The sequence below is a fragment of the Rhinoraja longicauda genome, unplaced genomic scaffold (assembly GCF_053455715.1).
Source record: "Rhinoraja longicauda isolate Sanriku21f unplaced genomic scaffold, sRhiLon1.1 Scf000537, whole genome shotgun sequence".
Classification (NCBI taxonomy): domain Eukaryota; kingdom Metazoa; phylum Chordata; class Chondrichthyes; order Rajiformes; family Arhynchobatidae; genus Rhinoraja; species Rhinoraja longicauda.
In genome coordinates this window covers 50,556-77,443 of record NW_027601754.1, presented here as the reverse complement: position 1 = coordinate 77,443, position 26,888 = coordinate 50,556, and the positions used below count along the sequence as shown (strand labels likewise).

At 44.8% G+C, this 26,888-nt stretch overlaps 1 protein-coding gene across 1 annotated transcript; it reads left to right on the top strand.

The window, feature by feature from the left end:
- Window positions 1-230: 230 nt before the first annotated feature.
- LOC144591061 (uncharacterized) lies at window positions 231-18,306 on the top strand. The gene is made up of 11 exons (XM_078395394.1): window positions 231-567; window positions 1,339-1,683; window positions 2,438-2,710; window positions 3,766-4,098; window positions 4,912-5,181; window positions 7,718-7,825; window positions 11,412-11,510; window positions 13,397-13,474; window positions 15,129-15,185; window positions 16,195-16,238; window positions 16,380-18,306. Exons 1-11 carry the CDS (start codon window positions 231-233, stop codon window positions 16,446-16,448), a joined length of 2,013 nt encoding a protein of 670 aa, XP_078251520.1. The 3' UTR covers window positions 16,449-18,306.
- The last annotated feature ends 8,582 nt before the right edge of the window (window positions 18,307-26,888 follow it).

Below are 26,888 nucleotides of genomic sequence, written 5' to 3'. Positions count from 1 at the left end.
AAACAATGTAGGCCCCACAGTCGTCTCTCAGCAGTAATTACTCACAAACGTCATCTGCTGTCGTCCTATCGATTGATCCTGAAGCAGGCCCCGATCTGACACCATGTTTTGTTAGTGTGTTTCCTTTCTGTAACCTGCTACATTACAGCTACACAACTAATTAACAGAGGCTTTACACTCGAGTCTTGGGTTCAGCCATTTTAATTTAGGATCCGCTTGGCTACAGCCCCATGGGCAATATATCCCCGGTACTGCACCACCGGGTGCGCTATTCCCATAACAAAAACAACCTGTTTGTTTCCACATTCACAGCTGAACCGTCTGATGCAGTGACTGAGGGAGACACTGTCACCCTAACCTGCTCTGTGTCTCATGTCATTGGGTCAACGAGACTGGTTTGGATCAATGGCGATGGCAGAACTGTTGAAGAAAAGGCACTGGCCGGGAAAGAGAAATCTCTGTGTCTGGTTATACAGAAAGCTGAGAGAGGCAGTGGGAACTGGAGATGTGGTTTGTTTCATCAAGACCTGCCCCGGCTTTTTGTCCCGTACTACCAGGAGCCCAGTGGTGAGTGACTCAGGGTTTGCTCTTCATACTCAGTCATGATTGAGTTTTGATGTCGCTTATTGTTCCTGAAATTTGAGAGTTAAATATGGTCTTCTAGTTTGTGATTGGTCTTGCTCTGTTCTGAACACCGAATTCACAAATTTCAAAGAAAACTTCCCGAACCCCATTTCGCCCCTCCCCTCCTCCTCCCCCCCAACTCATTGTGCAAGCATTTATTCCACCACCCAGCTACACTATTCTTTTCCCTTCCTCTTTCCACTCATTGCCTACCCCCTTCCAATTGCACAATTTCCCTTTTACGTTCTTGCTCCACTTCCACCCATATCCCTCCCTCTTTTACTGACCTGGCAACCCTTTGTCTCCATTTCACCCCTCGCTTGTATCATTATCTCCATCTATCTACTAATCACCATTCCCCACCTGTATCCACCTATCACTCACCATGCTTTGACTCATGCCTACTTCCCTTCCCCAGCTTTCACTCTCCTATTCCATCAGTCTGAAAAAGTGTCCTGACACGAATCGTCATCAATCCATTCCCTCCACAGATGCTGCCTGACCCATTGTGTTTCTCCAGCACTTTGCGCTTGATCAACATTCCAGAATCTGCAGTTTCTTGTGTCTCCAGGGAAGGATACCCACTGGTCAGCGTGGACGGATTGCTGCAGAGGGCCTGTTTCCATGCTGTTCCATGATGATGAATTATAACGAACAACACAGTAAAGAAAAATTATTGAACAACATTTACACATTTGTTCCCTTTTCCTACAGGAAGTGGAGATTCTGTTTACTTTTTCCATCAGGGAGGCAACTTTGTGCTTAAAGGACCAAACAGTCCTGGAAATGGCTCCATTCATTGGGAATGGAGGCCACACACAGGGCAACAATCCACAAAGCGATTGGCCACTTTTCACAGAGATGATCAGCGGTGGGCCGTACGATGGAGTGATGAGTACAATCAAATACCAGGCATTTCCCAGAGGATGCGTGTGGACTGGGGTACCCTTAATCTGAGGATCCAGAAGCCCACCTTTGAACTTGCAGGACTGTTCACTTGGACTCAGACACAGCCCGGTGGGAAAATGCTGAGACAGTGGGAACTACTTGGGATCAAAGGTAATAGAGTCATAGTGTCACACAGCACTGAAACAGACCCTTTGGCCCAATTCATCCATACTGACCAACCACCCATCTAAGCTTGTTCAATTTGCCCTCATTTGACTCTTAACCCTTAACCTTTTTTTCCATGTAGCTGTTTAAATGTCTTTTAATTGTTGTTGTACCTGCATCAACCACTTCCTCTGCTCAATATTTCCATACATGTATGTTCATGGTACCACGCTCTTTGTCAAAAAATTGCCCTTCATATTAAAGAGTATATCAAATCTGTTCCGTCTCTCTTTAACATGTACTATCTAGTTTTTGATTCCCCAACCCTGGGAAAAAGACCATGTGCATTTACTATTGATATGGCTCTCATGATTTTATTCACCCCAATGTGATCACTCCTCAGTAAAAGACATCCAAGAAAAATAATCAGTCTGAAGAAGGGTCTCGACCTGTAATGTCACCTATCTATGTTCTCTAGAACTGCTGCATGACCTGCTGAAATACTCGTGCACTTTATGTCCTTTTATGTATTAACCATCATCTGCAGTTCTGTGTTTCTACTATACTAAAAAACTCACTACCTGGAAGTGTTGATGTGTGAGACTAGGGGGTTGAGGGAACAGGTGGTCACGACCTGCATGTGTTGATGCCACCACTGAGCACGGCTGCTCAGCATTCGGCTGAATGTCTGTTTGCAGAAAAAAGACAATTCTGCCCGCTGGTGGGAACTGACCCACACGTTATGTGTCTGTTTCCACAGTTGAGGCAGACTCACCGAGGCCAGTAATGGGCAGTGACATCACCCTCAGCTGTACCATCTCCAGACTCCCAGATACAGTCAGTCTTCACTGGAAAACAAGAGGCTCATCTCAGCAGAACAGGAGGAACAACATTGATCAGATCCGTCTGAATAACACCGTCTATCTGGTGGTCCAACATGTTGGAGCAGGAAATCCTAAACTGTACACATGGGAAGTGCAGGAAAATGGTTCCATTGTTCTCACTGGAGACACCAAATTTGAAGTGGATCAGGGTGAGTCCAGAGCTGCCTTGCAGCAGGTATTAAATAGATATCAAACTGTTCCACATATTGTACCGTTAGCACTGATAACACCGTGGACTTTCACTGCAGGATGCGGGCATTGCCTTTACCCTGGGACATGGTGTAAATATAAAATGGTGGCACTAAGATTGATGGAGCCACACAGGGGAACCAAGGGATTAATTTCAATTCACTTGCATGAATCAGTGAATAATATCCAGTGATGGAAAAAACATCTGCACCTCTGCATCTTTGGAAATTTTCAGTGTTTAACAAAACATAAAAATATGAACAATCCTCCGTTGGGCCTTTTTGACTGTGGAGTCGATGGTGGCCTCCCATTTAAGGTCCCTGGAGATGATGGTTCTGAGGAAATCAAATGACTCCACAGTTGTGACTGTAGTGTTGTTGATGGTGAGTGGGGAGAGGGGAGGGGGAGCTCACCTAAAGTCTACAATTAATTCCACTGTCTTAAGAGCATTGAGCTCCAGGTTGTTGCAATGTCACCAGGTTGCCAGCTGCTATGATTAGGGTGACGTGGACTTTGTGCTGAGGTATGAATGCAGGCGCAGCAGACAATGAAGAAAGCAAATGGCATATTGGCCTTCATAGCAAGATGATTTGAGTATAGGAGCAAGGAGATTCTACTGCAGTTGTACTGATGAGACCGCACCTGGACTACTGGGTGCAGTTTTGGTCTCCTAGTTTCACAAAGGACATTCTTGCTATCGAGGGTGTGCAGCGAAGGTTCACCAGGTTAATTCTTGGAATGGCGGGACTGACATATGATGAAAGAATGGATCGACTCGGCTTCTATTCAATGGAATTTAGAAGGATGAGAGGAAAATCTTATAGAAACATATAAAATTATTAAGGGATTGGGCAGGCTAGATGCAGGTAAATGGTTCCCCATGTTGGGGGAATCCAGAACCAGGGATCCCAGTTGACATCCCAGAGCCGGGGGTTTGTGCCTGTGTAAACTCAGAACATCTGTACCTCTGCATCTTTGGAAAATTTATTCTTTGTTCCCTGTCCCTCTCTTGCAGATTTACACAATAAGATGTACACAGTTTATCGGTCAATCACAGATCACAGTGAACTCGACCTGATTTGTGAAGCTTCTCCTGAGAGTGAAACTAAATGGACCTGGAGATCACATTTCCAGAATCAAGAGAAGGAAATAGCTTCCATGCACAGGTCTGAGCCGAACCATGTCAACAGAAGCTACTTTGGGAATCGACTGGAAACCACAGAGGGAAATGTGAATGGCAAGAATTTCCATGTGAGGATTGTCCCCGTGCGGTTTAAAGATGCTGGAGTTTACATATGTTCCATGGGATCTAAAAAATCTGTGACCATTGAACTAATCACAGTTACAGGTAAGAGACTGGATGTTCCTACTTTCAATAATTAGGTTACTGCCATAGAGTTTCTATTCTGAATACAGACTGCAATGTTTGCAGGAATTCCCTAGTTTGAAGAATCATTTTACCTCCAGAGCTTCCTCTTCAACTTGTTTGTATTTTGCTGAACCCAAAATGTGCCCTAAACCAACATTATTGGGAAGCACATCAAAATGTTCTTTTCATGTATTTTGCTGAAAGCACATTCCGTTTTATACATAAGAGAGTGAATATGATAAAATTTGATTCACAAAGGCGCAAATGAGCTTCTTTCTAAAATATTTTTTAAATCATTCGACTTCTCTTAACACAATCCCCAAGTTTCTTTGACCCCAAACGACACATCCTAATTTTTGAAGGCTCACTGGAGGCTTAAAGCTGAGTGTATTTTGTGGAATTTATCAATTGATATTCACCTGGATTAGTGTTGTGGCCAGCACTGTGCCCATAGACAATGATGTGGGCAGTGGTTGCTCTTTGTATAATGAGTTCAAAATTGTTGTGAATGATAATGGAAAAGACACTTGGAGAGGTGCATGGATGGGAAAAGGTGCAGAGGGATATGGGACAAATGTGGGAAAGTATTTAGATGGAGCATCTTGGTCGGCATGGACAAGTTGGGCTGAATGGACCGAATTGTTTCATGCTGTATGACTCCATGACTCTAACTCTTGTTATGCAATATAATTTTACACACTTAGAACACCAGACACTGGTGTCAAAGTACTGAGAAAAACACAACACAATCCAGACGAAACTGATTGTTTTACAATTTTCTTCTTTCCACAGTAATAACTGAACCATCTGTTGCAGTGACTGAGAGAAGAAACATTACCCTGACCTGCTCTATGTCTCGCGTCACGGACTCAATGAGACTGGTTTGGATCAATGATGAAGGCAAAGCTGTAGAGGAGAAAAATCTCATGCAAAAAAAGCAGGAGGACAATTCTTTGCAGATGATTATTGCAAAAGCTGATGGAGTAAGAAGGAACTGGACATGTGGTTTGTTTCATCAAAGCACAGCCAAGGTTTTCATTCCATATTATCTGCCGGTGAACAGTAAGTGTCTTAGCTTCTCATCTTCGTGATCTCAACACAGAGTTCTTGTCGCTTGTTGTTAATCCTTTTTGGATAACTTTAACATTCCATGTCTTACTGCAAGTAGAGCTCAATCATAGACATTTCCTTCAAACCTCATGTCCATGCCTATAAAGTCACTTCTATTGTAAGTAATCCAGGTCTCTGAAGCACATGGGAACACATGGATCACTACTGCTGGCAGACCACTGACCAAGACCTGTGTTGGCACATTGAAGGTGATTGTGAATTTCATCATCAATGTCTGTTCTGGTTGATAAGTGTCTCCAGAGGTATGAAAACTGGTCCAGAAGTATGAAAACCAGTGTGTCACAATGAACCTTTTTGTCAGAGGTCAGCACAGTCAGGTGGGCAGCTTGGTGGTAGATCTTTGCCATAACACCCAAACTGGCCCTTAAAGATCACAAAATTCATGACGTGGGGGAGGGAATACTGATATCTTCACTTTGTCTGACCATGGTGGTGCAGTGGTAGGGTTGCTGCCTTACATCGCCAGAGACCCGGGTTCAATCCTGACGACAGGTGCTGTCTGTATGGAGTTTGTACATTCACCCCGTGACCTGCGTGGGTTTGCTCCAGGATTTCCAGTTTTTTCCCAAATTCCAAAGACGTACAGGTTTGAAGGTAAATAGGCTTGGTTTAATTGTATGTTGTCCCCAGTGTGTGTAGGATAGAGTTAGTGTGCGGGAATTGCTGGTCGGTGCGGACTCGGAGAGCCGAAGGACCTGTTTCCGCACTGTATCTCTAAACTAAACTAAACACGCCCTTTCTTCCCAATCCCACCCATCCATTAATCCCTGCCCATCATGTGGCCCCAAGCCTCGGTGAAAGACATTTTGTACAATGCTGACAGAAAGCAAAGTATTGATCCCTACAGTGGAAGATCCTGTTAACACCCAGGCACAAAGAAACAATGTGCCTGTGAAGCACAAAGTGGAAAGTATCAATGTCCCAACAGGGACACTTTAATTCATCACAGATAATGACATCATGCAATCATAGAATTGTGGAATGGTTGTAGCACAGAAGGTGGCCATTTGACCTATCATATCCATGCTGGCTCTCATCTAGAGCAACTCGCTAATTCTATCTGTTTGTACGTTCTCCCCGTGACCTGCGTGGGTTTTCTCCGAGATCTTCGGTTTCCTCCCACACTCCAAAGACGTACAGGTATGTAGGTTAATTGGCTGGGCAAATGTAAAAATTGTCCCTCGTGGGTGTAGGATAGTGTTAGTGTGCGGGGATCGCTGGGCGGCACGGACCCGGTGGGCCGAAGGGCCTGTTTCTGCGCTGTATCTCTAAATCTAAATCTAAAAATCTACCCCCTCTCCTTTTGCCATGACATTGCAGCTTTTTCATCACTATATATTTGTCCAATTCTCTCTGGAAAGCCATGATAGAACCTAGCTCCCCAACTGATGCAGGTAGTACACTTCAGACTCCAACCACTGCTGCCGAAAACGCAGGTTCTATGCTTTTCCTGTGTGGAATTAATGCACGACCAACCACCCCTACTTATGCACCAAAAACACATGAAGATGTGTCCATTGGGATTGTAAAAATAGTGTGTTCAACCTCATTGACATCAGTAGGCAATGGTTACATGCACAGTAGGCAGGTCACGGGGTGAACATACAAACTCCATACAGACAAAAATAAAAGTTTCGAGTTGAATATCCAATTTAAAATAATAATAATCAACAGGGCAGATAAGAACTGTGGAAGGAGGAACAAGTCAAAGATCCTTTCTTTGAATCTGACAACGTTTTTTCAACATGAAACATGAACTGTCTTCTTTCTCTTTCCATGGATACCGCTCAAACTGCCACGCATTTCTAACGTTTACAGTTTTTGTGCTCCTGGTAAGTGAGGATTGAAGTTCGAAGTCACCACCCACTCTGTTGTCAGCAGTGCTCATTCAACCATTGTTCCAGGCTCAGACTATGATTGACATTTGTCCACCATACAGTGGGAAGTATCACAGCTGAATCAGCTACTTTATCAGCCAACCATCCGCTCCCATCTCCTGCCTGAGGAAGTAGGCTGATTGTAACCGAGAAATAGAAACGTGTGATTGTTTACAGTCTCAAACTGATGGATAATGAGGAAAGTTGTGGCTCTCTGATCTTTCTGAGGAAGGTTAATTAATCTGGAATAAAAAGACCCAATGTACTGGAGTAACTCAACGGTTCAGGTGAAATCTCTGGAGAACATGAATAGGTGAGGTTTTGGATCGGGACCCTACTTCAGACTAAAGGGCTGTGACCCGAAATGTCACCTGCCTAACCCGCTGAGTTTCTCCACAAAGACTTTGTGTCTTTTATTGGGTAAACTATCATCTGCAGTTCCTTGTGTCTCAGTTAATCTGGATCACAAGTTAAATTCAAGACCTCTGATCTAAATTAGTCAGTGCGGTTAATGCCTTGTCATTGGAGGAGCTTTTGAATGAGGTCCATTTATTCTACAAATGTGAAATCTGTGTTTATTATTTTGACAGAGATTTACACCTTTAAATTCACCATTGTTATAATTATCGGGTGTCTGGCTCTTCTCCTCGTCTTTATACTGGCAGCGGTGTTGTGTCAAAGAAAACGCAAGGCGACAGGTAAAGTACATGAAGACATCCTTAATGCAGCACAGATTCCCCAAATTATCAATGGCAATGTTATCTTTGTTACAAAGGGAAAATAACTATTCATTTTGGATAAGAAAAGTATCTGTTTGTGCCTATGTTGAGAAATTGATTTCAGACTTTTTGTGGTCAATTAAAACATAATTTATGCAATGTGGATTGTCCAGTCTACCTGTGTTGCCATGAGGAGACTGCTGTATGACTTCAGGTGCTTTTCTCCTCATGGCAACACAGGTAGACTGGACAATCCACGTTGCATAAATAATGTTAGTGTAGTAATAGCTAATGTAGTAGCTGGTGTAATAGCTAGTGTAGTAATGTAGAAAATATGGTCTCCAATTTGCCCTCAATATGTTCCTATTTACTGAGGGATAAATATTGGCCAGGAAACCAGGAGACCAAGATATCTCCACTGCACTTTGGTGGTTCACGCTCCAAAATCTCTTGTGTCCTGAGAGGACAGAAGAGTCTCAGTTTAACAACTAATCTTTAATCTGGTGAGGCCTCCAATGCTGCAGCAATCCCACATGGCAACAGAGTGTTAGGCTCAACTGTGCTCAAATATTCAAATTTGGGGTTGTTCCTGAGGGTTTATTCTGTGTTGCTGAACACACTGATCAGACGGGTATCGGGCTATAAACAGACTATCCTTTATTGAAAGCAGTAACTTTTAAGTAAACATCAGTGCCTAGTACAACAGTTCATCAAGGTCACTGACACATGGAATACTCAGTTATTAAAGCTTCCCTCATATTTATATAAATTACAAGTTTTTCCATTAAAAAAAAATAAACCATTCCAATAACTGATCATTAGAAATATAAAATTACACATTGAATGTATTAACTGTATGTGCAATTATAAATTCAATTGCTCCTTTACTTGTCACCTTGACTTGTGGAAACTCCTTCTTCTTCTTTCGTGTCCATCAATGTTTCAAATGTTACATCACTGTCTTCGTCTGTCCTGAAAAGGACGCAAGCTTCCGGCGACAATCAGTGGGAGCCATCACTTGTACAATGGATGGTGGTGGTAGCAGAATTAGCTCAGGACACTTCCAGTTTCCAGTTCCGCGACATAGATGCTTCTGCAATGGGACCGTGAAAACTCTGCAGAACAAAGATGCATTTGTCCCCTCTCCAGATGTTTTCAACTCTGGTAGGTACCTCCACCTGTTGGCCATACCTCATTCATGGTCTCCTGTGCCTTCTCACCCATGTTCTGTCCAGCAATGGCTCTATCATGGAATCTATATTGTAACTCAAATCCATGCCCATCCTGCGCCTTCTATTCTTAACCATCAACTTCTTGAGCATCCTGTCCATGTAACACATGATCTATCCATGTAATCTGACTTCTGTCCATGTAACACATGATCTATCCATGTAATCTGACTCCTGTCCATGTAACACATGATCTATCCATGTAATCTGACTTCTGTCCATGTAACACATGATCTATCCATGTAATCTGTCTTCTGTCCATGTAACACATGATCTATCCATGTAATCTGACTCCTGTCCATGTAACACATGATCTATCCATGTAATCAGACTTCTGTCCATGTAACACATGATCTATCCATGTAATCTGACTTCTGTCATTCCCATCATTGCACCACCATTTTATTCACAATATATTTCCTGAACAACCCAAATTCTCGGATTATCAAGTAGGATTTAAACGTGCTTCTGGACTATAAATCTCAATGAGTCTTGGATTAATATCTATGACAATCCAAAAGTGTGTCACAATAAGCAAACTAAATAATGTCCCATCAACTGGAGTTAGCACAACACATTTGAAAATAAGTTGGAGAGTAGCATATCACCAAGTAATGTTGGGGAACATTAATTACACATTGTCATATTGTGTTTATCGTATTTGTGAAAAATTGAGTTTATAGAATCTCTATTGTGTTTTGTTAAATTTGTTAAATTAAATTGTATGTAAAATCATGAGGGGAATAGATAGGGTGAATGTGTAGAGTCTTTGACCCAGCATAAAATAATCAAAAATTAAAGGACATGGGTTTAAGTTGAGAGGGGGAAGTTTTAATCGGAACCTGAGTTGCAACTTTTTCACTCAGATGATGGTGGTTATATGGAACAAGCTGACAGATGAGGTTGTTGAGGCAGATATTATAACTGCATTTAAAAGACATTTAGAAGGTACATGAACCACTGGGTGGTGCCGCAATGGCTGCCTCGCCAACAGTCTGTCTCGTTATTTTCCTTTTGTTGTTTTTAGTATGTGTTAAATGTATGTTTTAGTGTTCTTTAGCTTTGTTTTATGTGGGGGGTGGAGGGGGGTGGGTTGGGGAAACTTTTAAAAATCTCTTCTCTCGACGGAGATGCGTTTTTTTTCCGCATCATATCTCCATCTGCTTTGTGGCCAAACCTCGAGGAGCCGGCGGCCTCTTGCTGGGGATCGACTTTGGGAGCTCCAACCGTGGGAGCCAGCAGGACTATGTTAATTCCCGGAATGGCGGGACTGTCATATGTTGAAAGGCTGGAGCAATTAGGCTTGTATACACTGGAATATAGAAGGATGAGGAGGGATCTTATTGGAACATATAAGATAATTAGGGGATTGGACACATTAGAGGCAGGAAACATGTTCCCAATGTTGGGGGAGTCCAGAACAAGGGGCCACAGTTTAAGAATAAGGGGTAGGCCATTTAGAACAGAGATGAGGAAGAACTTTTTCAGTCAGAGAGTGGTGAAGGTGTGGAATTCTCTGCCTCAGAAGGCAGTGGAGGCCAGTTCGTTGGATGCTTTCAAGAGAGAGCTGGATAGAGCTCTTAAGGATAGCGGAGTGAGGGGGTATGGGGAGAAGGCAGGAACGGGGTACTGATTGAGAGTGATCAGCCATGATCGCATTGAATGGCGGTGCTGGCTCGAAGGGCTGAATGGCCTACTCCTGCACCTATTGTCTATTGTCTATTGTCTATTAACATCATGGAGCTGGTGGTCCCTGTCGGGGATCGACCTTGAGGCTCCAACCGCGGGAGCCTGCGGACTTTAATATTGGTCCCTTGGTTAGGGATCGACTTCGGGAGCTCCTGGCCACTGGAGCTTCGATCGCCCCGATCGCGGGAGCTTCGACCGCCTCAACGTGGGGGCTTTGATCACCGGCTGCGGGAGCTTCGATCGGCCAGACTGCGGATGGTTCGGCTGCCCCGACCGTGGGAGAATAAAGAGTGATGAAGATTAGACTTCCATCACAGTGAGGAATGTGGGGAATCCGCTGTGGTGGATGTTTATGTTAACTTTTTTGTTGTTGTGTGTCTTGTTGCTTTTTCCAGTATGACTGTATGGTAAATCAAGTTTCATTGTACCTTAATTGGTGCACGTGACAATAAAATACCTTTGAACCTTTGGATAAGAAAGGTTAAGTTATGGGTCAATTGCAGGCAAATGGGAATAGCTTGGATGGGGCATCTTGGACAGCATGGACTAGTTGAGCCAAAGGACCCGGTTCTGTGCTGTATGACTCTATGACTCTTTGACTTTTTAAAAGCTGAAAATAATTTAAATGGTGTCCTCTCTCTAAACAGGTTTGGGAAATCAAAGACAGAAAGCTCCACGATCAAAAAGAAACACAGAAGGAGAATCTCGCCTTTATGCCAACCCTGACAAAATTCAGCAGATGGCAGGTGATGTAAAAACAAGAAGCATTAGAGAAAATTCATAATTTCTGTGTCCATTTTCTCATGCCAATTCTGTCTGCCATTAGTAATTTAAAAGTACACTTAAAACACAGAAGAATTGTGCTTTTATTTTGTTACAAACAAATCTCCTGCAAAGTCCTCCTTTAGAATTGTTGGTCTTATAAATGAGGAACATTCCTAAACTGACAGCATGGGATGGGCTGATCACACACGACTAAGATCACAATGGTGCCGTCAAACGCTTGCCCACCAAGACAGGGTAAAGTGCCTGCCTCAGAGGTTGGTGTCCGACATCCAGATGACACTATGTGTCAAGTGAAGCTGGCTGAGCTTTAATTGGGTCATCGATGTGAGACTTCACTGAGAGGTGGCTCCTGAGAACAGTGCAGGAAAATGCAGGGAGCAGCATCAGCCACTGTGTGCGGCCTTTCTCACCATTGATTCTACCAAATGTGGGTAGATTGTGGAGAACCCATCTCAAATTTAGCAGCCTTACAAGATTTGTCTCAATTTTCTATCTGCAGCACAATAGCAGGCAAGTCATAAATCCAAGCAATGGGGCCACTACAGACTTGATCAGAGTGCAGATTGAGATCAAGCAATGTTGCGTCATCGCTCTAATCCTCGTCGCTTTCTTTCTCAGTGCAACATTACACCTCACCTTCAACAGGCTTGCCTGTTCATCTACTGGAGCAATGCTCCTCTTTAACCGTCAGCACCTCTCCAGAGGAGCTGAGGTCAATGCGACCTCCGTTGTACAGCTGTGGTGCACGGAAGCAAGTTTTTACGTGATTACTTGGGACCTGAGGTCACTGTGGACTCGTTTGCTGAGACATCGGCAAATCCCAGAATCACAGAATGTTTACAGTAAGGAATGAGGCCATCCTGTTCATTGAGTCATAACCAGCTCTGTTTAAGAGCAATTAAACTGTCACTTCCCCATCCTCGCCCCAGAGCCCAAAAAAGATTTAATTTCAAATACAAATTCTATGGTAAGAAAGAATGAGCCTTACCCTGAAGAATGGAAAGTACAGGTCCTCCTTGTACAACACAACCTTCTGACAATAACGTTTATGATCAGGGCTTGGAAGCTTTGGGGGATGGGCACATTGCCTGATGTTAAGATCCTGACACAGATCCTTTACTCTGAGCCCTATCCTCACCAGAGACTTTCAAGAAGACAGAGACGTGGAATGTAGAACTGTCCAGCACAGGAACAGGCCCTTTGGTCCACAATATCTGTGTAAATTGTCCCACATATTGGCCTGGCCATGCTCAATGCTGATGCTCTAACTACCCGCCTGCTTCCTTGGTCCTACCCCTGTACTGAGCCAGCCTTCCTGTCAGTGCTGCTCCTCGGGCCCTCCCTCTGAAATGCCAGATTACCGACAGTGTCGACAGTATAACAAACTTCTTACTGAAGATCCTCAATAAACAATAGCCAGGACTAAGCCTACTGTGGTTAGGACGTGTCACATTTACCCAGGTAAAACCTGTTGAAACCTGTTCTGAGCTATTGGAATTCTAGACTGGGAAATGACCCGGCACTTTCACAATGAAGTTGATATTCATTGGTTTATTATTGTCACATGCACTAAAATAAAAGCTTTGCCTTGTGTACCATCCTAATATAGTCATAATTTAGGGAACACTGTGTTTCGATGAACTGTCCGATTGTATACACATGGTCTTACCCCACCATTAAATGTCTCTGACATACGTCTGAAACCATGTTCCTGGCCATTCTGGCAGATCTCTTTATTAATGGGGTACTTGTTTAAACACTGGATTGTTGCTTCTTTAAAATCAAACCGGAGTAATGTCTTAATTAGAAAATAATACTTAATCAGAAAATAATACTTATTTTCTAGAAGTTAATGAGACCCCAGAACCTGAGATAAGCCCTGTTGCTGAATACATGTCTGTGAATAGGAAGACAAAGCAAGAAGGTAAGTAGATGACTCAGTCAATGAATCTCTATTTGTAGAGGTGTTGTATTTGGTGAAGCAACCCATTTGTCATTTCAGTTTTGCAACAAGAATGCGAGGAAGGGAATCTCAAGCACATAAACGAATTGATCAATTCAACAGTCTCTCTTATGTCAATTCACCCCTCAGCCCCAATCATCCTCATCCAACTGCAGGTCTTACTCTGCATTGGTCAATTGACTAATGTTCACTGTACTATCATGGTCAACCGATGAATGTTGAGACATCACCATGTACAGCAAATTCACACTCCTAATTTAAAGCTGATCCAGATTAACAGCTTGGTTAGAGACTCTACAATGAATGGACAACACTTGCCCTTTCAAAAGTCACCATCCCTTTCACAAAATATCGTCTAGCATTAAATACCTCCAATTCACTTTGCCAGTAGTTCAGATTTTATTCTAAAATAACTGAAAAATTACCACAAAATTTCAGAATGGCTTGAGCATTATTAATAGATGGTGGATCGGTGATGTTTCGGATCAAGACCCTTCTTTTCTGTCTGAAGAAGGGTCACAATCCAAAACATCACCTATACATGTCCTCCAGAGATGCTGCCTGACCTGCAGAAGTACTCCAGCACTTTGTGTCCTTTTGTGTATTAACCAGCGTCTGGAGTTTTTTGTTTCTATCTCAGACGGCTTTGTTTTCGCCAGAATTTAGACCATATTTCTGATCATTCAAGTGAATCTGATGAACAACAGAGTAATCTTTCTTGAAAAATCTGAAGGGATCTTTTAATAAATCGGACATTGCTCATGTTTTAATGAGAAAAATATAAATTCATGACCTTGTTCCACCATAAATGGATCGATTGTGTTCATGTGTTGTCTTTCTGCTGACGCAACAAAAGCTTTTCACTGAATCTCGGCATATATGACAATAACCAAAACTGAACCTTAACTGATCATATCTCCCCATATCCCTTGATCCTAGTCCACATATGACTGGTCTCTAATTTGAGTTTTGCAGTCTTTTTTTCCCACTAACCTGTGGTCTTTAAATGTAATTTATGTTTCATTTATGTTTTGTGTTGCCTGAGTCAAAATCCTGTGTTGCTGCTGCAGGCAAAATTTGCATTGTACCTGCACCTCGCCATTGTTGTGAATCTGTCAATAAACTCAACTTGACTTAATTTAACGAATTCCTAAAATATACTGAATGATTTAGCTCCATCCAAATCTGTGGTAGAGAATTCAACAGTTTTTTTGTTCTCCTCATCTTAATCCTTATTATTTCTTGTCTTAAATCTATACCCCTGGTCATGGTCTCCCCCAACAGGGAACATCCTTCCTCCATACAGACTGGTCTACCTGTTGGAATTTGCTATGTTTCCATGAGAATCATTGTCATTCTTCGAAACACCACGAGCCAAATTAACCCAAAACCTCTTCGTAATTTCCACCACCCCATGAAGAAGTAAAAACAAGGAGGTTACGATAAGTGACTTTTCATGGAGGTTTTTTTTCAAACTGCTGGAGGTACTCTATGGGTCGAGCAGCATCTATGGAGGGAAAGGGATGATCAGCGTTTCATATCATGACCCTGCATTGACTTAAATCATCCCTTTTTAAATACAAATAAATCTTTTGTTTCCAACTTATTTCCACAGATACAGAGGGTAATATTCATTATGGATCCATCTCCTTCCAGCCAAAAGCAACTGGTGGTAAAATGGCTTTATTTAAATATTTTTTAATCTTTTATCACAGTGAGGATTATAGGCACTGAGTAGTCTGAGATCCTGCTGTCTTTGGCCAACTTACAACAGCATCAGGCATTCCTGGGATAAAGCCCCTCACTCTGCACATTGACGTGAAGCGGGACAGTCAGCTGAGGCTCAGTTAGTAGCCCAACCTTCTCAGGGTGGGTTCAGCCCCTCAGCCTTCTCCGAGTGTGTTCTGGCCCCCTAAACGACCGTGAGTGTGTTCTGGTCCCCTGACCTACTGTGAATGTGTTTTGGTCCCCTAACCTACTGAGTGTGTCCTGGTCCCCTAACCTACTGTGAGTGTGTCCTGGTCCCCTAACCTACTGTGAGTGTGTCCTGGTCCCCTAACCTACTGTGAGTGTGTCCTGGTCCCCTAACCTACTGTGAGTGTGTCCTGGTGCCCTAACCTACTGTGAATGTGTCCTGGTCCCCTAACCTACTGTGAATGTGTCCTGGTCCCCTAACCTACTGTGAGTGTGTCCTGGTCCCCTAACCTACTGTGAATGTGCCCTGGTCCCCTAACCTACTCTAAGTGGGTTCTGGTGCCCTTGCCTAATCTGAATGGGCACAATAGCCGCTCCAGAGATCCGACCAGTGACATCCAGGCTGCTGTTACAGCACTGTTGTACATTGTCGTTGCTGATCGGAAGTGAAACCAAGACACCATTTGTGTCATCTGAAAAACACTCTTCTCCACAACTCCTGACTGAGCCAGAAGTGAAAAGCACAGTCTTCCTTGAATTACAAAGAAGTTTTGTTCATGCTGACCATTCCTGTAGCTCACTGTAAATGTAGAGGTATGAACATACAGATGGCAGATGGGTTTTCTGGAATTCAATGTCTTGTTGATCTATTGTCAGGAAGAGTGAAATGCAGTAAGCTTTAGACTTTCATGTCCTATTTGTCGTTTCCTTTGTCAACATAATCCACCAGTGTCATATTTTAATTGTGAAGTTTGCATTTATTACAGGCAGCAGTGACAGTACACTGCCCTACAATCAAGCATCAGGCACTGTAAGTATATTGATTCTTGTTGATGAAATCCCAGATCGTACAAGTATGAATTACCACATCAAATCTGTAAAGCTGTTTACTGATCTAAACAGCAACAACAGCAACTATCTCAAATACAATTGGTATTTCTTTCTCTTTCAGAACCTTGTTACTTCAAAGGAAGATGAGTCATCTATCATCTATGCCCAAATAACAAACACAAAAACATGAATACTGTGAAGAGGGAGGAAAGTAAAGACTTAGACTTAGACAAGTGCAAAGTTGCAATTTTCGGAATTGAAATTTTTTACTGTGCACATTATCTACAATTTATATCCACACTATTTACAATTCTATCTACCCTGTGGTGAAGTGGGAAGTTGCAGCAAATCTCCAACATTTATAGCAGGAATCCACTGGACAACCAGCACAAGGATAGACCAAGCCCAGGGATATGGCCATCAAATGGTTTGTGTTCCATAGGTTTAGGTTTATTGTTCTCATGTATACCAAGGTACATTGAAACTTTGTTTTGGGGCATACTATCTGATCAGATAAAACTAGACATAAATACAATCAAGCCAAATGTAAGTACAATAGATGGTGCAAAGGACAAAATACAGAATGCAGAATGTAGTTCTCAGCATTATATTGCAAAACTTTCAGAGACAAGGACCAATGACCAAAATGATGTAAGTTGTAGAATCTCCACTGTAATCTCACCTATGGAAGGACCGCCCAGGAGCCTGATAACACAAGAGCTGTTCCTGAATCTGGGTAGTGTGCACTTTCAAGCTTCTGATTCTTTTGCATGACGGGTGCAGGGAGAAGAAGGAATGACAACAGTGGGTAAGATATTTGATTATGTTGGCGGCTTTCCCACAGCAACATGAAGTGTAGATGGAGTAAGTGGTGGGGAGTGTGGTCTGTGTGATGGCCTAGGCCACATGTGTCAACCACAAGGCCTGTGTTTGGTCTGTGTCTGGTCTGTGTGATGGCCTAGGCGATGTCCACAACTCACCACAATTTCGTGCGGTCTTGAATAGAGCTGTTCCTAAACCAAGTTGTGATTCATCTGTAGAAATTGTTGAGAATCATTGGAGGAATTGAAACAAAATCACAGGTGGTCATTCATGCAACATTAACAACTCTTTCCTAATACATTGAACCCCAGATGTCCAGTGTCAACTCTGAAAATGTGAAGATGGAACATGCCGCAAACACTGTGGAGGTGGGACAACATTGTGATTCCAGTGAAGGATCTCCTGGCCAGAAACATGAACTCTATTTTCCTTTCCTCCTGATTTGCTGATGGTTTCTACCATTGTCATTTTTATTTCAGATATCTGACAATTGCCATTCTTTTCATTTTCTCTTCCAAAGGCAATTTATTGCACAAAATTGCAGCAAGGGCTCTCCCCAATGTTTCAGGGATTGCTGTGGGATCCCCAATGTTTCAGGGATTGCTGTGCAAATTCTGTCTGCATCTGGTTACTTCAGTTCCTAATTTGGTCTTTCTCAGCTTCTCTCATCGGGCCTTGATGTTCAATAACCCTCCCTCCAGCAGTGGGGCTGGGGCATTGCAGAATATCAAGTAAATCTGCTGATGGGTGCCATATCTAGGATTTCTGCTGCAGTAGAGCTTTGTGTCGGAGGCCACAGACACTCCATGGCTAATCTTAGAACAGATGAATCATTGTGGTCTGAATCATCTGTCACTGTTAATACTGGAATAACGGCCTGTGCTTTAGATTCAGTTCCTCCACCAATTGTGGTACCAGCAAAAGCAGAAGCTGAACTGCCCCGATATCTTGTTTTAAACCCATTGCCTTGTTACAAGCTGTATAGTGATTTGTTGTTTTGTTGCATTAATGCGCCGAAGAGCAGCAAGTAAGAAGTTAATTGTTCTGCATCTGGTGTATGTGACAATTAAGCATTCTTGATATTCCATCTGAACTCACATCTTGCAGTCTTCACCAGTTTCCCCATGGTAGCTCAGTAATGCAATGTCAGTATCTTATTGCAATGTTCCTGCTCTTTCAAACCAGCCTGTGACTACCACCACCCTTCCCCCCACCTTTCAAACTGAGCAGCACCACTGCATTTAAAAAATGCTGTGAACAATATCATTACCCATTTGCAATGATTTGGAAGAAAATGAAATTCGTGCAATTAATAAAAATAACCTGCACGTATCCAAATTCTCTTAAGTCATCTGAGCAGCCAGAGGACAGTTGATCATTTGGGCAATTTGTGGAGGATGTGGTTTATCTTACACTGTGAAGCCAACACAAACCCGTGTCCTCAATAAGGATGAGTCAGTTGCTATCAAATACTTGTGTTGCATTACTGGCTGACATTTTATGGACTGAAACAAAACAGTGTTGGAAGTTGCTTGGCTGCTATACTTTCATTTTAAAGCAGTGACTATACTTCAGTGGAGGAGAGCACCAAGCAAAAGCCTATGTGTGGCCTATTCTGTAGCACAAAACCCAAGTGTTTGAAGCAGCAACCCTTAATAAAATGTTTGATGCTCTGCCCCACAAGGCCAACTTAATACACCTTTTCAGGTTTCAAAGAACTTCGGACAACTATTCTTTCTACAAAATCTTTGGTTTCGAGGCAGAATTTCACAAGAAACCTGGATTAAAAAAACAATCTCTTCTTCTTCGGCACTCCCTTGGGACTCAAAGATGGTGCACTTCCACTCCAGTTCTGTGGGATCTGAAGTAATTGGTGGAATTTGCACCCACTTCCCCAGGATGCAGAGATATAATATGAAGGCGTGCACATGTGGCAAGGCTGGACTCTTCAACAATTGTTCCACCGCTCCTGTTTTATCTCCAAACGGCCCTTGAGATAAACCACATCCTCCACAAATTGCCCAAATGATCAACTGTCCTCTGGCTGCTCAGATGACTTAAGAGAATTTGGATACGTGCAGGTTATTTTTATTAATTGCACGAATTTCATTTTCTTCCAAATCATTGCAAATGGGTAATGATATTGTTCACAGCATTTTTTAAATGCAGTGGTGCTGCTCAGTTTGAAAGGTGGGGGGAAGGGTGGTGGTAGTCACAGGCTCTACCTTCCTATCTTGGTGACCTCTTCAAGTGAACTGTTCGCCAAATATCGTTCTACCTTCCTATCTTGGTGACCTCTTCAAGTGAACTGTTCGCCAAATATCGTTCTGTAATCAAGAGTGGCATCATTTTCCCTCTGAGAAATGCTTGACTCAATCCATATTTAATATGCCTCTGAAATATAAACTATTTTTCTCAGTGGATTTTGTTCTGTTTGTCTGTGGCACATGGATGTCACTGTCAAGAACAATTTATACTACCCACCCCCAGTTGCTCCTGAGAAGATGGCACTGAGCTGCCACCATGAGCCATTGGATTTCATGCGTTGAAGGGGAAGTGTTAGCAGGTGGAAATTTCCAGGGTGGTGATACACCCGGCAATATGAACAGTTATTTCCTCTTTTTTACAGACAGTTCCAGTTAACAAAATGAGAAAGCTGCCAATGGAAATAGTTCCTCCTTGTTTGTGTAACTCTGTTGCAATCGCCCAAGCTGTAGATCTCCAGCTGCGAGAAATATTCATGGTCATATGTACATTTTTTGCTGAATATTGTTGGCCTAGATTTACTGTCACTTCTGTTGAATCATTTGCCTTCAAACACACTGACAAGCTGGGGACCGTCGAATGCAGACGTTGAGCTCCCCCAGTGATTCCCTGGCTCTGCCCTGTCACTGCACTGCACCAAGTGTCCAGAGGTGGGGAAACAGAAGGCTGACAACACTGAGACTGGGGAGTCTGCTATTGGATCCAGTGGCAAACTATACCTGGAGCAGCTACACAGCTCCATTCCCTTGATCCGGAAATCTTGGTGTGAGGAACAAAGGTATGAACAAGGTAAAGTGTCTGAAGAAGAGTCTCGACCCAAAACATCACCTATTCTTTTTCTTCAAGAGATGCTGTCTGACCCGCTGAGTTACTCCAGCTTTTTGTATCTATCTACAAGTTTAACAATTTGCTTTTGCTCAGCATTTTAATTACTTCAAAGATTCTCTGATTTTATGCATGTTGTTTTCTTTTCTTTAAAAATCTTAAGAATTTTATTTTGAATTATTTCATTGCAATAAATACTTGTGAATGCCAAGGTTATTCAAAACATTGAGAAGCCGGATTTTCGTGATCTGTAACTCTTCCTCCAGACTCTCCAATGCCCCTTTAATCAAAAGGAAAACCTTCACAGGTGTGCTTAATCCTGCTTGAGGTAATATAATCTCCTCATTGACTCCTGGGAATCTCTGGTCCATGACGGCTTAAAGAGAACAAGCATTTGGCGTGGTTTTGGGATACATTGGGAACAGTGACTCAGCCAGAACCCTCTTCCACCTGGTGCCGTGACTCACAGATGGCCAGCCTGGCCAGGCCCAGGAGCAACCCAGCCAGGACATCCTCGGCCCTACCCTCTCCCCTACGCACAGTTTGTCCAAAGATGAGGATGGTGGGTGTGAAGTGCAGCCAGAAGGCAAGGAGCAGTGCCTTTATGTATTGGAACAGGGGGCTGCAACCTCACACACTCCACGTACACGTGGAACACGGACTCACACACTCCATGTACACATGGAACACGGACTCACACACTCCATGTACACGAGGAACACGGACTCACACACTCCATGTACATGTGGAACACGGACTCACACACTCCATGTACACGTGGTACACGGACTCACACACTCCATGTACACGTGGAACACGGACTCACAAACTCCATGTACACGTGGAACACGGACTCACACACTCCATGTACACGTGGAACACAGACACACACCATGTACATGTGGAACACACTCACACAGTCCATGTACACGTGGAACACGGACTCACACTCCATGTACACATGCTACACAGACTCACACACTCCATGTACACGTGGAACACAGACTCACACACTCCATGTGCACATGGAACACAGACTCTTCCAGCCCGCAACAGTGGCAGCGTGAATGCGAACTGCGAGAGAAACAGGTTGCAAGGGGCTCCTCAGACAGTGCGGTGCCGTATCCTCCACCCCAAGTCCTCAATGTAGAGGGGCAGAATCCCTGCATGGAGCGACCCCCATTGGGGGGCCTTCTCATGCCCGACCACCGCTTTGTGTCTGGGTCAGGTGGAACAGGGCGAGGGAGTGCAGGGTGTGGAGGAGGAGCCCATACAGAAGACAGTTCCCTGGGTCTCGGAGGGAGATGAAGGGTGTCGAGGAAAGACAGCTCATGTTGTGTGGGACCGGCTCGCGAGGAGGATTACGACGCCTGGGTCCAGCGAGTGCTTTCTGCTGAGCGGGGCTTTGCTCAGCCACAAGTACCCCACACGCCCGAGCCTCCCCGACACCCGGTGGGGTGGGACAAGGGCCGGCTGCTCTCACCACTGTGGCGTCGCCCTCTGCCGGCGGAGAGGGGAGTCAACGGCAACCAAGTTCCAGACTCTCAGCAGGTCAGTGAAAGGCAAGTGTTCAGCAGCAGCCTTTCAGATGTAACATTAACCAATAGATCCTTGCTGGTGCTGTCATGCTGGGAGAGGCACAAGAGACCAAAGATGCTGGAACCCTGAGTGAAAAAAACAAAGTGCTGGAGGAACTCAGTGGGCCGGGCGGCTTCTGTGGACGGAAATGGACAGATAACATTACTGGTTAACACATTTCTTCAGACTGAAAAGGGTCCCGACCAAAAACATCCTCTGACCATTGCCCTCCACAGTTACTGCCTGACCTGTTGAGTTCCTCCGGCAGTTTGTCAAGTTAATGCGTCAAGGCGAGGCCATTTAAAACTGAGGTGAGAAGGAACGTTTTCACCCAGAGTTGTGAATTTGTGAAATTCTCTGCCACAGAGGGCAGTGGAGGCCAAATCATTGGATGGATTTAAGAGAGAGATAGATAGAGCTCTCGGGGCTAGTGGAATCAAGGGATATGGGGAGAAGGCAGGCACGGGTTATTGATTGTGGATGATCAGCCATGATCACAATGAATGGCGGTGCTGGCTCGAAGGGCCGAATGGCCTCCTCCTGCACCTATTTTCTATGTTTCTATGAATTAACTAAAATATCAACATACTATGAAATATTCATTTTGTTCCATATCTTCCCCTCAAGAAGACGTGCTGTGTAGATCAAAACGTAGTGTAGGCTCTTGATGCTCCACCACCATGACTTGGCTCCCACTGCTGGCCTCCCACTGCTGGGCTCCCACTGCTGGGCTGGCACTGCTGGGCTGGCACTGCTGGGCTGGCACTGCTGGGCTCCCACTGCTGGGCTCCCACTGCTGGGCTGGCACTGCTGGGCTGGCACTGCTGGGCTCCCACTGCTGGCCTCCCACTGCTGGGCTGCCACTGCTGGGCTGCCACTGCTGGGCTGCCACTGCTGGGCTGCCACTGCTGGGCTGGCACTGCTGGGCTGGCACTGCTGGGCTGGCACTGCTGGGCTGGCACTGCTGGGCTGGCACTGCTGGGCTGGCACTGCTGGGCTGGCACTGCTGGGCTGGCACTGCTGGGCTCCCACTGCTGGGCTCCCACTGCTGTAATCGCGGTGCGCTCTGGCCCCGCCCACAGGTGCTCCCCGGCCCCGCCCACAGGTGCTCCCCGGCCCCGCCCACAGGTGCTCTCCGGCCCCGCCCACAGGTGCTGGGGTGCGATGTGGGCCTTCACACACCGCCCTCAGCAGCTTGCAGCGTCACGTCGGCAGCTCGCCGCTGATTACTGAGCAGGTAAGTATACCTACATATATTGGCCCCTTACCGAGCGGGAAACTTTTTTTGTTCTTCAGGGCTCTATCTTATCTCCCTGTTAACCTTTTTGCTGGGTTTCATATCATATCATATATATACAGCCGGAAACAGGCCTTTTCGGCCCACCAAGTCCGTGCCGCCCAGTGATCCCCGTACATTAACACTATCCTACACCCACTAGGGACAATTTTTACATTTTACCCAGCCAATTAACCTACATACCTGTACGTCTTTGGAGTGTGGGAGGAAACCGAAGATCTCGGAGAAAACCCACGCAGGTCACGGGGAGAACGAACAAACTCCTTACAGTGCAGCACCGGTAGTCAGGATCGAACCTGAGTCTCCGGCGCTGCATTCGCTGTAAAGCAGCAACTCTACCGCTGCGCTACCGTGCCGCCCTACATTCCTTTTTGTTAACCTTTTTTTTTTCTTTCTTACGCACTTGTTAACTTTTTTTCTTGGGGTTTTTGTTGTTTTCCTTTTCTAGGCTAAACACCCAAACCACTGCCACCATGTTGTACTTCGTGGTCCGGTACCTGTTGTGCCTTTGTTGTGACTCTGGACGGACCACGAGTGCACATGTTTAAGATGTTATCATTGTGCAGCTTGTACTCCAGGCTGTTTATTCCAAGGCCGCCTGGATCCAGAGTGACCGCCTAATCACACCAATCACTTATATACACAGGCATACAAAGTAGTCCTTGGATACACAAAGTAGTCCCAGCAATATCACAACATCACCCTTGTCTTATATATTACAACAACTTGTGCACAAGGAGAGCAGTACAATCCAAGTACATGTACTATGAAATTCCACTCAGAACGATCAACATTTTATACAGATTTCGACCCTTGAAATTGTGTGCACTTTCTAATTTCTTATCATCGATACGTTCTCAAAACATTAATATACAAATGCAATAACACTAATACAAGTCAACCTACATGTTATTTAATCCTTTATTTAATTTTCAATATCAAGAACCTTGGCGTGCGTCAATGAATACCTTTCAGGAACATTGATGTGCATCAATGAATGCCTAAAGCTATCTTAATCTTTGTCATATTTCAGCTTCCACGTTGTGCTGTACCTTAACATTGTGCTGGACAGCTATATTAACCTTTGTCATACTGCAACGTCCACACTTCCCCCCTATGTCCTATGAAGGATAACATAAGGTTTTGCTAGGGTTCGACAGCACAGACTTTCAGGAACTCAGTGGTGATTATGTCAGGGATGGTCGGTTTTGGATCATGATGGAAATATCTGTTCTCTGAGCTACGGCTCCACAGATTGATTTTAAGCATAAGTTTTTAAAAAATGCGACAAGCATTAGGAACTGTGATGTATATGTAATCTAAATGCCAGTGCCCCCTTGAGGCCAAGAGACAGAATCGTCTGTGGCATCACCAGTCAGCCGCTCCGGGAGAAACTACTACAATGCGATGATTTAACACTGGAAAAATGCAGTGACATGTGTTTGATCGCCGAGGCATCAGCCGAACACATGAAGCAGATTGCCCCCTCACAGTTACTGAACAGTAGACTGTTAAGAACCAAATTGCCGTCGCCTCTATCTCTCTTACTGCCGCATCATGTCCCTCCCATGGGACCACAACTGGTCGTCCGGCAAGATAAACAGGCAGCATACTTCAATGAGAAGGCAAGTGCCAAGCCGCTGCTGTGCCTGGAACAACAACAACAGGTGTGGTTTCGTGCCAAACCAACCGAGTGGCAACGTGGCTGCATTGCAAGAGAAAACCTTTCCCCTCGGTGCTACGTCATCTCTATACCGAGCGGTACTGAGTTCCGCAGAAACAGGAAGGACGTATGACCTGCGCACGAAGCAGTTGAGCAATGCCCTGGCAACACGCAGCAGACCAGCGCGAGCACTCTCCCACAAGGAGGACCCCTCTCCCAGAAGGAGCTCGTCTCCCAGACGAGACGGAGAGTCAGCCAGACAGAGGAGCCCCTCTCCTAGAAGGAGCTAGTCTCCCAAATTCAAGAGGACTATCACAGGCCGCATCACAAGGTCCTGTGGTGGAGGAACCGGCTCAAAGCGTGCCAAGCCACACACGCATACAACATAAATACCACACAGAACGGGTTGGAAATACGACTTGGGCGAGAAGTGGGCGATTGTCAAAACCCCCGGCACAGCTTGTTATGCAAAATTGATAGTTTTGTAGTTTGAAGAGCATTGTGTTATTTGTGGTGTTTCATCCACATTAAATTGAATAAAGCTTCAAGTTATTAGTTTTGACCCCAACGTTGAAGGGGGAGATGTGATGTAAGTAAAGTAAAGGGGGAGATGTGATGTATATGTAATATAAATGCCAGTGCCCCCTTGAGGCCAAGAGCAGAAGCTGGCCAATGAGCTTGTGCCTCGTGACTGAGGTCAGGTGACCTTGTAGAAGTTTTCTGGTGAAGGATTAGTAATAAAATCTTCTTACAAGATGTCGGGGCATATATTCATTATGCTAGCCACAACAGTGTCTTACGGAGGACATTACAGGAACAAAGCCCCTACGCCCACTGTATGATAGAGCTGCCCTGATTCCCAGCAGGGAACGAAGCCAGCTAAAGGCCCCCCAGGGTGAAGAAGGGCTTTGGTGTAGTTCCCTCCCAATCTTCTTGACCTTGTTGTCCTCCTTCTGCATGTGTGCAGCCAAGTCAGTGATGTTGTCAATGAATCGGGAATGTGCGTGCAACATTCCCGACCAATAACGGCACATGTACCACCTTCCTTGGCCAACTAGAAGTCTGATGCTAACCGGTTCTGAAGTGCCACATCACTACCATCTCAGCCTTAGTGCTTTTAATGGCCCAGCTTGTATCCTCTAACTCCTGGGCTGTCTCAGTGGCCAACTTATCCGTTGCCCGAGGCCATATTGGTGCTCTTGCAAGCTAGTCTCGCAGGCTTCCAGAATAGGGCCGCTCCATCCACAATGGTTCAGCCTCTGTGGCTGCTCTTCGATGGCAGCCTCTCCCAGTTGGGTGTAGAGAGCGCCATTGCAGGTGGTGCACGTATGGTATCACATCGGCAAAGGAACAGCAACCCTTTCAAGGACTTGGATCAAGCCACATGCTCCATTTGGAAAGGAGCGTCCCCAGCAGCCAGGGGTAAGCCTTGTGGCCACAGACCCAGCACGCGTCGTTAACAGAGCTGGGGGTCAGCAGTGGCGTCGGAGTTGCCCAAGGCCGGCCCCGCACCCCGGGTATTAGGGTATGTGCAAACCTCACCCTGAGCAATCCCAGCACCGGAGGGGCACGCAATCCATTATAGCAAGGCTGATACAATCCCTCAAAGCAGTTGAAAGGACAGGGTACATCCTTACTGGTAGTGCAGATTCCTGTTCGCCCTCTCGTGACGTTCTCAAAGTAGAGAACGGATTCAAGTTCACTCTGATTAAGAGCTAATGGCAGCGTAGGCACACCCCTCTTTGAATGTGTGGGTGCTCTAGAACATATCCAGCAACTCGACGGATTAGAACGCAGAGCATATTCTTTGCTAAGGCGCAAAAAGATATTGTATCGAACAAAAGACAACATACAGAATATGATGGATTTGGACGAGGGATTTGGACGAGGAATTGAATGCAACATCTCTAAGTTTGCGGATGACACGAAGCTGGGTGGCAGTGTTAGCTGTGAGGAGGATGCTAGGAGGCTGCAGAGTGACTTGGATAGATTAGGAGAGTGGGCAAATGCATGGCAGATGCAATATAATGTGGATAAATGTGAGGTTATCCACTTTGGCGGCAAGAACAGGAAAGCAGAGTATTACCTGAATGGTGGCCAATTAGGAAAAGGGGAGATGCAACGTGACCTGGGTGTCATGGTGCACCAGTCATTGAAAGCAAGCATGCAGGTGCAGCAGG